At 39.3% G+C, this 12,969-nt stretch overlaps 1 protein-coding gene and 1 long non-coding RNA gene across 5 annotated transcripts in view; one reads left to right on the forward strand and one right to left on the reverse strand.

Moving 5' to 3' along the window:
- ROS1 (ROS proto-oncogene 1, receptor tyrosine kinase) overlaps positions 1-12,969 on the forward strand; it is a 145,714-nt gene that overhangs the window by 109,110 nt on the left and 23,635 nt on the right. For all 4 annotated transcript variants that reach the window (XM_032339707.1, XM_032339708.1, XM_032339706.1 and 1 more), the window contains 6 exons: positions 2,524-2,714; positions 4,396-4,479; positions 7,709-7,844; positions 9,585-9,747; positions 11,612-11,676; positions 12,611-12,740. In XM_032339707.1, the coding sequence (XP_032195598.1) occupies positions 2,524-2,714; positions 4,396-4,479; positions 7,709-7,844; positions 9,585-9,747; positions 11,612-11,676; positions 12,611-12,740 (769 nt within the window). The remainder of the gene's footprint in view (positions 1-2,523; positions 2,715-4,395; positions 4,480-7,708; positions 7,845-9,584; positions 9,748-11,611; positions 11,677-12,610; positions 12,741-12,969) is intronic.
- LOC116588531 overlaps positions 12,740-12,969 on the reverse strand; it is a 38,900-nt gene continuing 38,670 nt past the window's right edge. The window contains exon 5 of the long non-coding RNA XR_004284993.1: positions 12,740-12,857. This is a non-coding gene — a long non-coding RNA (uncharacterized LOC116588531). The remainder of the gene's footprint in view (positions 12,858-12,969) is intronic.

Genomic DNA, 12,969 nt, shown 5'->3' on the forward strand with positions numbered 1-12,969 from the left:
GTCTAGTGAGAACTGGCAGTGAACTAGGTATTTTCAGAACGTACAAACAGGTCAAGGTCTGAAATGGTCTGACTTGTAGAGGTCCCACAGGATTCTTCGTCCATTGTGAAGATTACAGTTCGCAGTGTGCTCCCAAGAGTCTGAACATGTGCCTTTAATGAAAACCGTGCAGCCGATGAACATAAGCAACCCCAAAGCTGGCCAGTATGGGGAGCTCTGTAAATGGGAACTGGCTCAGAGGGACAGATTTCATGCCAGCTTGAGGGGAGAATTCCAAATTTCACAGACACTCCCCTCACAGGTCTATGAAGCTATCTTTTAAGAAGCTCCAAGGACAAAAGTCACTTCCATAATTATAGTCCTGGCAACTTGAGCATTAGATCTATTTTTGCTTCATCTTTCTCTGGTACTCCCATAACCTTAACAAATTTTCCTGCACATGGTAGACAATTACCTTGGCTGCATTTCTAACTGAAACCTCTTTGAAATTCCTATTACTGTTTTTACACAGAGTCAAATACATTCTAGTCTACTGAACCATCTTGGTGGTCTGTGACTATAATTATATTCACCAGCCCATCAACATCACTGTCTTGCTAGGACACTTTAAGCATGTTTCCTTCAGTGATTCCTTAAGCCCATAGTGCCATACCTTTTTTGCATTTTCTTGTTCTAAGCCTCTACTGTCAGGACAAGGATGATGGGATAATGGAATGAATTGCTAGACCTTTGGTATCTCAAAGTTCCATCTTCAGTCAGAATACTGGTATACCCAAGTTATTGCTGATGGTACAGGGGAACGGTAGTAAAAGTGTGTGAACTTGGGAGCTGGACAGACTGTTTTAGTGTCTGAAGACTGCCATGAGAAAGTACCACCTACTGGATGGCTTAAAACAACAGACATTTATTCTCTCACAGTTCTGTAGACTAGAAGTCTGAATTCAAGTTATCAGTAGGACCATGCTCCTTCTGAAGGTTCTAGGGAAGAATCCTCCCTTGCTTTTTCCTAGCCTCCGGGGATCCAGACTTTTCCAGCAATCCTTGGTATTCCTTGTAGATGTATCATGTCAGTCTCTGGCTCTATCATCACCTGGTGTTCTCTGGGTGTATTTGTGCCTGAATTTCTCTCTTCTCAAGAAGGCACGGGTCTTGGATTTAAGCCTACTCTAATCCAGTGTGACCTCATCGTCACTTGATTACATCTAAAAATCTCTTATTTCCAAACAAGGTCACATTCACCAAGTCTGGGTAGGCATGACTTTTGGGGGGACATTATTCAACACAGGGCCCGCACATTTAAATACTTGTTTATTCTTTTTTTGAACTAAAGTTTTCCCATCTGTAAAATGGGCCGATGGCGTTTACCTCCTTAGGTTGTTGTGAAAACTCAATGAAATGAAACAAAGCGAAAAGCACCACCACTATGGTGGGTTGTAAACAGAAGATGCTCAACCAGTGTCAGAATTCTTTCTCTCTGGCTGGTCACTGTGAAGAGCCATTTTATACATTTTTAAGGGTCTCTTTCTTTTGAATTAGAGTTGTTTGGGTTGAACAATGGAAGTGCCAATGCCTAACACAAGACTTCACAAAATATACAAAAACATTGTATAAAGAGTCTTATGCAGAATGGTCCCTAGGACACTGAGCTCCTGGTAACGGTTGTGAGCAACTCTGCTGTCTTGGTCCTCTGGATGTTCCTGCCCATTCCCTGTCCTTCAAAGGCTGAGCCTTTCCATCTCTTTCAGGTGACCACTCAGTTGGTAGGAGTAGAACTAGCTCTCCTTAAACCTACTGTGGGTAGGTACCAAGTCCTAAAAATGTTGTTGTCTGAAAAGTCCCAGACTTTGAAAAGTTCTTCAGTGTCAGAGGCCTCAAGCTTTCCTTCAGTTTATGATTCCATTAAAAGCCATTCCATTTACATCTTTCGAGCCCCACTCTTGTACGTTTTTTATGTTTCATATAAAGAATAATGTGGGTTGACGTGAGGTGGCATGTAGACCAATACAAATGGAAGCAATACACCTTGGAATCTCCGGTATAAGGATAATTTTGGTAGTCCAACTATTATACCTTCTTTATCAGTTTCATGTCCTGTATTTTATTTTATCCAGCTGTAGTATACATAAGCTATAGATGGCCTAAGAGACTGAGAATTAAGAAAACATTAAAAAAGAATTTCAGGTTGGGAACTATGGGCTAATTGTCCCATGTGTTTGAAATTCTGAATAAAATTTACACATTCTAATAGTGGGAAGAAACCTCTTTAGCTTTGTCTTGGCCATTGATTATTTGTTATTTTCCTGATGGGCTGAGTTGGTTGGCTCCCATGCATTACCAGAATGACTTTATGAGGTTATGCTGTGTTCTCTAGCCAAACCACATGAGAGAAATGAGATCAAGGGTAAAGTGTGCCCTAAGAGATGCTCTGGAGTTCTGTCATTAAAATGATATGTGAGCATCTAGAAATAACACATATATTATCTCATATTTTTTATATTTACATTTTTGCTCTTTTTTTTGTAGAAAGGGCATTTCAAATGATTCACAGAAGCAGAATTTAATGTGGAAGATGGCATTTAATGGATCCTGCAGTAATATTTGCCTGTGGAAGACCAAAAACCTGAAAGGAACATTTCAGTTCAGAGTAGTAGCTGCAAATAATCTGGGATTTGGTGACTACAGTGGAATCAGTGAGAATATTGTATTAGTTGGAGGTATGTTACCATGTCTGTCTGTATACTAACTGATAGCGGAAAGGTTCAGAGATAAAGATAAGTCAATTCTTAACATTAGAAATAAATTGGATGACAGTGTATATCATCCAGACTATGGAACTATTCATTTCATCTGATGGGATCTTCCTAAAACATCAGCATCCTTGTGTCATTTTTCTCCTTAGCAATGATCAGCTACTTCTTAATGCCCAGAGCCTCAAGTCCATGCTTCTGGATAGGCTTCTCAGGCTGTCCACAGTCTGGTCTAGATCCAGTCTTATGTTCCTGCTCCCCATACTCAAATATTCTACACAACTGGACTAAAATGATGCTTTCTACATCTTCCACTCTGTATCCCGTTTTAGATTATGAAAAATCATCTGTCTAATCATATAGGTTAGAGATCTCAATATTTAATTTCTCCCTCTACTTGGGCACCAAGTTTTGTTGATGTACCATCTTGATTTCGGTCTGTTGAGTGTTCCTCTTCTTATTCCCACCTTGGCTTTCCTCATTTAGGTTATCATTTCTTGCCTGTGTTCTTGGCTTAATCACACTGCTGACAGTTGATCTAGCTGAAGCACAAGCTGGATTACTTAACCCCTTCTCTGAAATCCCTGAAATGGATTTCCATTAGCTGCCTTCAGTATCAAGCGCAAACTTCTGTGTGGCACTTAAGGCCCTCCATGATTTGTCCTCCAATTGCGGTTCATTGTTTCTAACATCTATCCCTATGCTATAGCCATATCAGACTGGTAAAAAGCTTTTCATGACACTAGGTCTTTAGCTTTTGCGTCCCTCCGCCTAGCATGTGGGCTCCCACCACCTGCCATTCACCCCTCAACTGGGTTTTTCTTTCTCTCACTTTCTGTCAACTGAGATTTGTGGCATCCTTCAAGGCCTGACTTAAATGAGCCCACAGCTGACGCTTGACTAATGCTCCTTAAGCAAGATGAATTATAGCATTTTACATACACACAGCCTATATTATTCTATGTAATATTTGTATCATTCTTATTTGTATAATAATTATCTGGATAAAAGTTCAGCATTTTTTTTTCTGAAGGAAACCCAAAATTGTTAATATTTTAAGTTTTGCAGACTACATCTGATATCTGTAGCTGCTGCTGCTGCTGCTTCAAATAATACTTTAAATAGTTAAAAATCATTCTTAGCTCAGGGGCAGTAGAAATCAGACTGTGGCTAGACTTGGCCCACATGCCATGGTTTGCTGAGCTCTGCCCTCCATGTTTGCTTTCTCCTCAGTTGAGACTACCCAAGAGAGATACCACGTTTCTATGTTTAATACTCATAGAACTGAAGGTATATCAAGATATTATGGAAGAAATAATAACCCTGATTATATATGAAGATAAATATGTCTTTTTTCCAAATTCTTTAAAAAGATTAAGCATGTTTCCTCAGCTATTTTGAAGTAAAACCTGGGTGGTTCACAATAGTGTATTGGTAAGCCAGATCTTTGGAAAACCAAACCCAACTAAACCTTGACTTTGATTTCCTGTGGGGTTAAACACTTTTGCTGTGGGTGATTTCAGACTACCAGTGGTGTAACAACTGGCTTGTGAAAATCTGGTAGGAGCTAGTTCAGGCACATCTGGCATACTCCTGAAAATACCTAGCTTTATTCTGCAAATTAACTTTTTTTCATTTATTTTATTAGATGGTTTTTGGATACCGGAAACAAGCATTGTACTTACTATTATAATTGGAATATTTCTGGTTGTTACAATCCCAGTGATCTTTGGTAAGTATAATAGCTGTAAAAAATACAGGTAATAACCTTGATCATATTAGTTGACTTATCACTTAGTGTATTTAACCTTCCACATGAAATAGATGCACAAATTTCACAGTTACCTTTGGCTATACTTTCATAAGCACTAACTTCTGTGAATTGTTTTCAGATCTTAGAGTAACTATTTTATGAAAAATATAATCTGTATTTACACTTGATGGTATATTTGTATAAAACTGGTATAAAACTAATTACAAAGGCACCAACTTTTAGCTTTCTTTAAACCAGTATTTGTTTCAGATTGCCTTATAGTTGAAAATAAACAAAAGAAAAATAACTCCAGATGTTAAAAAAAAAATGTAGGGTTAATAGGAGACCAGTGAAAGTCCTTGGTTCGGATAGCTTGGGTCTCTAGGCAGGTAGACAGACTGGTTAGGAAGAAGCAGAGTTCCTCTCTTGCAGATGACCCATCTCTGGCTTGTAGGGTCTACTCTCGCTTTCAGACATCTGACTTGCTTATTTCAAATCCTTGCTCATTTATAATGTCCAGGAAAGCAGAAGTATTTGTTAGATAGATAAATAGGTAGCTATTTCATAATCTTCATTTTATGCTAATGTGCAGGTCCTAGAAGTCTTTTTTTTTTTTTAAGATTTATTTTAATGAGAAAATACAGTGACAACTCCAGAAATATTGGGGCCAAATATTGGGCTATAGGGTTATTTCGGTGATCATACATCCCAGTTCATTCCTGTTGTTTCAGTATAAACATTAGTAGGATTTTCAGTGCCCCAAATGTCCTGGTTTGCATTATAAGGTATTTGGTCATCCTATCACTTACTGATATTATGAGTCCCTGACATACAAAAACATTATGAAAAAGACATGATAGGTTGCCTGGGTGGCTCAGTCAGTTAAGCATTTGCCTTCAGCTCGGGTCATGATCCTGGAGTCTCAGGATTGAGTCCCCACATTGGGTTCCCCCCTCAGTGGGGAGTCTGCTTCTCCCTCTGGCCTTTCTCCCTCTCAATGTCTCTCTCTCTCTCTCTCTCTCTTTCAGATAAATAAATATAATATTGAAAGAAAGAAAGAAAGAAAGAGAGAAAGAAAGAAAGAAAGAAAGAAAGAAAGAAAGGCGTGATATTTACCAGAAAAGAATGCTCAAGTACATATTTAGGAAATTGTGGTCTGTTTTTTTCATATAGAAGGGAAAGTTAGAAGGAAAAGTTTAAGGAAAAGTTACAAACATAAAGCTAAGCTCTCTTAGGATAAAGAAAGCCAGTATTTTACTAAGTAGTCTAAATTTTTATTCTTTCCCCAAACGGATCGGAGTTGTAAACTATCAGACAGCACACTGAAACTTGAATTCAGATTTCTTGTCACGGATTCCACCCAGATGATATCTGGAAGTCCTTCAGTTAACTTGGAAAGCTAAAAATTTCAGCTGACTCTGCCAGGATCTTAACCTGTGGTTCCAGGGAGTCTAAGTATTGCACAGCTGATGTTTGTGCCACTAAGCCAGCCCCTCCAGAATGACACGTATCACTGCAGTATATTTGGCAGTTGGCATATAGGCTTGACTGCATGTCTGCTTTCCTACTGGGAAGGAGAATTACATGAAGAATCTTTCATCTGACCTTTGCTTGCCTACGTGTACATCACCGTTGTTCAAACCTGTCACTCTAGTGGGTGAGCATGAAATAATTTCAGACAACATGTTGTGCTTTCAAGACATCCTATGGATATCTGACTTTCTCAGGATTTAAAGGTCTTTATTCCATTTGGAACTTAACGAATTTTTTAGTACAGCTAAGCTGATTTGCTTCTTTGCCTTTAGGAGCAGTGCATGTGGTTTTACTAGTAGGAGCGGGTGAGTGCATGAGAAAATATTGAGCTTATTAAAATAAGGAAAAACAGTTGTTTAAACATATTTGTATTGCTCTGGGACTCTCAGCAGTGGTACTTATATATATAAAATTGAAACAATGATTTAAAAATAAACACCGACAGCCTTAGCTTTGGTGAGTGGTCACATCTAACAGGCAGTATTAGCCTCCTGCTGGGAGCAGAGGGAAATATGAAGCTGTAACATACAATTGCTGACCTTGGCAGCTTGCCATTTAATGAGGGAGGTAAGATGTACCTGTGTGAAAAAATAAATAGTGGGATATAGAAGGCAATATAGAACACGACATGTGCTGGGCACTATGGTAGAAATGCAGACTGAGAGCTACACTTGGTCTTAGACATTGAGAACTGAGAGATCAGCAGACTGTCAGGGTCTCAGAAGGGATCACGGGGGCTGGGGGCCAGAATGGGCTTTTAAAAAAATGAAAAGCAGTAGGGACAGCTTTCAGGTTTGAAAAATTACGTTAGCAAATGTATTTAAAATCTTTCCCTGCGTGGTCCCTCAGGTGGAATTTCACTTGAATTAAATGCTAACCTGTTGGATATAAAGGCTACCATGGGATAAAATTCAAATTTTAATGATCATCTTAAAAAACATCCTTGCGTGGTTTTCAACTCCTGAACCAATTTCTAGTATAGACAGTTGATCCTATGACAATTGTATTTTAATCTTCCAAAAACTGCTTATTTTTATGATGATGAAAATAGTATTTGCTCATTGTATGAAGAAGACAATATAAATCATCCATGATTTCACAACTGAGAGGACCACTACTAACATTTGGTGGGTTTCATTCTAAAAGTTTTTCTGAAGGCTTGGATATGTGTGCATGAACAACAATGGTATAAATTCCTGTACTCTGCATTTAAAAAAAAATGCATGCCATTATAATTGAAAGCATTCCTCAGGTCGCCTATAAGAGTAGAATGTGGACAGACCTGGACTCAGAAATAAATTTGTGATTTAATTATAATGCAAATAATTATTTAATATTTATAATGCAAATTTATTTTGGTTTATGTTGACTATAAGGGTGGTTTCGAGAAATAAATTCTGATATTAAGATTCTTCAATTCGTTTATAACAGCAATAAGAAATGCATAAAGCTTTGGTTTGAGATGTGAAATAAGAAGTTACGTGGTATAAGTTATGAGTTTTTAAAAGTCTTTGGACCTGATTTAATTAGTTTTTCTATTATGGACAGAGTTTTCAAACAAATTCTGTGATTCTACCCATGGTGTTCTTATATGTAAACACTTAAAGTGTTAACATTTCCTGAAGAAAAAAAAGCAATGTTTTGTTTTGTAAACTATGTTCTCTTCTCTTTATAGTGTGGCACAGAAAATTAAAAAGTCAAAAAACTCCCAGAGAAGGGCTGACAGGTCTCATAAGCGAAGACAAAGAGTTGGCTGAGCTTCGCGGTCTGGCGGCTGGAGTAGGGCTGGCTAACGCCTGCTATGCCATACAGTATGTAACCTGGGCCATCAGTACGGGGCACCTAGATGAAGAGTGGGCAACTATAGAGAGAGTGCCCATGGGTCCCGTGCTGCCCATGATTGTCCTGGTCTATGCTCATTCTTCTGGCATGATTATTAATAACATCCCTTTCCATTTTCAAATGTGACCTGAGATTGTTGGCAATCTATGTGGTTATTCTATCCTAAAGAAAATAAGCAAGGGGCGGCCTGGGTGGCTCAGTGGGTTAAAGCCTCTGCCCTTGGCTCGGGTCATGTTCCCAGGGTCCTGGGATCGAGCCTCACGTCGGGCTCTCTGCTTCAGCGGGGAGCCTGCTTCCTCCTCTCTCTCTGCCTGCCTCTCTGCCTCCTTGTGATCTCTGTCTGTCCAATAAATAATTAAATATTAAAAAAAAAAAGAAAAGAAGCAAAATTCCATCATGTTCCAGTGTTTTGTCACATAGTTATAAAGTAAATGAAACAAGGACATAAATATTGTATGGAAGAGAACATGGTAGCACGATTGGTTCACCTGGAAGCATCCAGAAGAGAGGAATCCCAGGGGTGCCACGCCTGCACTGTTAAATCCATCTGAGTCTGTTTTCAGAAGTTGTACGGTGATTGCCTACAAAAGCTTTTTAGGATAGTTGAGTTTTCAACTTATGCTGTCATCATAATATTTTTTAATTCAATTAGCCAACTTATAATATGTCATTGGTTTTTGATGTAGTCAAAACAATTAAAGACAATATTTAATTGTCTTTCTATGCAGGACACTATATTGTGGTTTATGTAAGACACAGTGTTATGGCCTCAGCTACAAGGAATTTTGTAGTCATAGGCCTTGAAGTTTATAATCCAAGATACACAAATGGAAGATTTGAAGTAGACACGGGGTGATCTAATTTAGTGATTCAGAGGTGACTTTTCCTTGAGGAAATACTCAGCACATTTGATATTCAAGATTCTCTTTTAAGCACTCAAAGCATTTTGAATGCAGACAATTTTTTCCCTCTCATAATATTCCAAGTGAGAGCTGGCTTCTAAAAGTTATGGAGAAAGAGTTGATTACTGTAGTCATACTAAATTTTGTTTTACACAAAAGATCACGTGTGTGAAATGGTTAAAGTGAAAGTATTTTTTTTTAAGATTTTATTTATTTATTTCAGAAAGAGAGAATGAGAGAGAAAGAGCATGAGGGAAGAGGTCAGAAGGAGAAGCAGACTCCCCGCCAAGCAGGGAGCCCGATGTGGGACCTGATCCAGGGACTCCAGGATCATGACCTGAGCCAAAAGCAGTTGCCCAACCAACTGAGCCACCCAGGCACCCCAAAGTGAAAGTTTTTAGGCTCATAAACCCAGATGTATTTGTTACTAATTTGCAATAGCTTTTTACTTAAGTTGATTACCTGAAGAAACAAATAACTTATAACTTCAACAAAACAAGCTACAATAAAAACTCTTGAGGCTATGCACACAAAGGCATGTTTCTATCAAGATTATGGTACCTAGAAGTGATGTGATATGCTCTGTCTGTGTTTTGGAATAAGGAAGGAATATTCCTTCCTTATGGTAGAATAGGGAAGGAATAGAAACATAGGAATCCATGTCATTATATTACATTATATTACATAGAGTGGTGTTGCAAAATCAAGGGATATCTCTTTCTTTCTCATACTCTTTCTCAAACACTAACACTCAACACCAACTTGTAAACCAATGCATTTTGGAACACCAAAAATATTATTTTCCAGTACTCTTCCAACCCAAGAGGAGATTGAAAGTCTTCCTGCCTTCCCTCGGGAAAGACTGACTCTGCGCCTCCTGTTGGGAAGTGGGGCCTTTGGAGAAGTGTATGAAGGGACGGCGGTAGACATCTTAGGAGCTGGAAGTGGAGAAACCAAAGTAGCAGTGAAGGTAACATAGAGCTTTTAATTCCTTGACGTGTTGGATCTTCACATTTATATGAATTTACGTGGACAAAACTATAATAAAATATGAGCTAAAAGAGAGCTAAAGTTGGGAGTCCATGCATAACAACAGAAATGACAATGTTTCTTCCATTTCTTCCATAAGCTCTCTAATGTGTCGTTACCTCTAAGGTTATTAATTAACTAAGACTTGGCAGACTGTTTTTCCCTTTGAATATACTATAAGAGGACCAGGGGGGTAAAGCACGTTCTCTATATCTCCAGTACGAGGGCAGAGAGTAGAGAGCTTCCTGGCCAGTTGGCATCAGTTGCAACTACACAGCTCTGCCCTCACAGAGTGAAGCGGCCCTAGACCATATGTGAACTCAAGAGGGTGGTGATGTTCTGGTAAAACTCTGTTTATGAGAATTGAAATGTGAATTTCCTAACACATTCATGTGTTAAGAAATATCCTCTTTTCAACTTTTCCCCAACCATTTGAAAATGTAACATGTCACTTATACCTCAGTAAAGCTGGGAAAATATAAAATTAAAACTGAGCAACTATTTTCAGAGCTCAAGCTGTACAAACAAAGTTGCAGGCTGGCATTGGTCTCCAAGCTATAGTTTGCTGACCCCTGTGTGACACAGTTATTACCATGGTATATGTTGAATGTAGTTTCAAGGAAGTGCTGGGTAGACTCCCCATATTTGTCTAAAACCTTTTCATTGAGGGATGATGAATCTTTTATGTAATTGGGCAACATCCTGACCACTGCTTGTTAGGAATTTGTTGCTTTGAGAGAGGGCTTATACAACCAGAAATATTGGCAAAATCCTCTCCACTGCCAAATGGTGCAATCTAAAAGTGCTTTAAATACTCTAGCCTTACCTGGTGTAAACAAGTGTTTATTTTTCCCACATAGCTAGAGGACTGCTGGTTTTTGGTGCAGTACTGTGTTAGGTCAGAGCCAGGATATCTGAAACTCTCTTGACTTTATACACATGTGTTACCTCATGATCCCAAGATGGTTGCCAAAGATCAGGCATTGGTTCTTCATTCAGGTCAGGGCAAGGGGGAAGAATGATTTTAGATGTATATGTTCCAAAATGTGGAAGTTTTCCACAAGCTTCTCTCCCCTTCAGCAGTTTCCCCCTTATACCTCACTGACCAGAACTGACTCAGATGATCACCCCTATTTTCAAGGGAGGCTGGAGAATTACAAAACACAAGTTTCCTGATTCAGTTAGACCAAACTGTCTGGAACTGGGCATCTTACCTTTAAGAGACAAATATAGTGTCATTAACAAGGAAGCAGGGAGAAATAGATATTGATTAGAAAACTTTGAAAATTAAGAAACTGGCCTACACACCCACACTTTTTTTTTTTTAAAAGATTTTATTTATTTATTTGACAGAGAGAGATCACAAGTAGGCAGAGAGGCAGGCAGAGAGAGAAGAAGGGAAGCAGGCCCCCTGCTGAGCAGAGAGCCCGATGCGGAACTCGATCCCAGGACTCCGAGATCATGACCTGAGCCGAAGGCAGCGGCTTAACCCACTGAGCCACCCAGGCGCCCCTACACACCTACACTTTTAAAAATTTCTACATTTTTGGAGGGAATTTTGGAGGGAGGGAATAGTAGATGTTACTTGATCTTTTGTCTTTCAGGCTTTCCCACTTGAACACTAGTTCTAACACCGGCTAAGTTTTGAATGAATTTACAGAACACATGCACATATATTAGCCATGATCTATTTCCAGCTTTGAGGGTGAATATTACAAAACAAAACAAAGATGGTCTCCATTAACCCACTGAGCTCACAGAAATGTCTGCTATACTGATTCCTGGCTTATTTTTATGTTGTGTAGACTTTGAAGAAGGGCTCCACAGACCAAGAGAAGATTGAATTCCTAAAAGAGGCACATCTGATGAGGTATTGGGGTAGTCCTGGCTTCATTTTCCCTTAAGAAGGGTAGAAAGCTTTTATATCTGATTGGTGAATTTTTAACATTCAGAATGGCCCGCCATCACAGCCTCAAATTAACATGGCTTAAGTTTAAACATAGATATGCCTGTGGTGACAAGGGCTCTGTAGAAACCAGACTTCCAACAGGCTGTCCTTGGACAAAAGTTCTTCCTTTCTTTGACCTTCAACAAGCAGTGTGATGTCTGAAGCTGCTCGGCTTTGAACGTGTGTATGTTCTTCTAAACGTGTGGTAGTGGCTCGAATATCCGGAGTAAGGGAGCGAGTCCAAGTACAGGGATGTCCGTAAAAATACCCTCAATCTTAGTAAACTTGTCTTCAAGGTTAGAGTCAGTTGCTGGTCATGAGAAGTGCTCCGAGGTGTCTTAAAGGGAGGGCCTGAGGCAGAAGCCCCTGGGGGTCTCAGCTGTGGGTTCTAATCATTAGATCAGGGCTTCCTTGGTTTGATGTCTTGAGAAAATGGTGGAAGCCAAACCTGCGTGACTGAATTGTTTCTCCAAAAGAAAGAGAATTATATTACATACTTGTGATGACTGAAAATGTAATGCTTTCAAGTATCTTCTGAAGGATACTAGTTAAGATTACTTTCTTTACCAAAACATAAAATACTTTCTATAAACGTTTCTTCTAAAGATCACCTATTCCAGCTGTAGGAGCTGGCCACTAGGGGTTGCCGTATCATCTCTCTAAGGCAAGCACATAGACCAGTTCTTGGAAAAAGAGACTTTCATTTATTAGAGAAAAACCAAACAACCCCTGCCCCCGACCCAAACAGGAGTTTTGAAGGAAAATGGAATTGAAGAATTGCTCTATTTCCCGAAGGTCCTGGGCCAGGGTGCCTGTTGCTGTCATGTCATCCTGCCTGTCTCTTTCCACCTTGTAGCAAATTTAACCACCCCAACATCCTGAAGCAGCTTGGAGTTTGTCTGCTCAACGAACCCCAATACATTATCCTGGAACTGATGGAAGGAGGAGACCTTCTTACCTATTTGCGTAAAGCCCGGATGACAAAGGTAGGAAATGCGGTCCTCGTACTGGTTTTGTAATGCACAGGCCCTATAATTTCCCACTAAGTTTCTTTAAATTCAGTAAGCTGCAGTTTGGGTTGATGGTCGAACCTCTGAAGATTTCTGTGGAAAGAATTCTTGTATTTCCTTCTGTTGGATTAGGACAGTTAGAATCCTGGGCTAACTTCGGGCATTTTCTGGTTATTGGAGGCTGTTTTTAATATTTAGTGGGAAA

The sequence above is a fragment of the Mustela erminea genome, chromosome 4, assembly GCF_009829155.1.
Source record: "Mustela erminea isolate mMusErm1 chromosome 4, mMusErm1.Pri, whole genome shotgun sequence".
Taxonomy (NCBI): domain Eukaryota; kingdom Metazoa; phylum Chordata; class Mammalia; order Carnivora; family Mustelidae; genus Mustela; species Mustela erminea.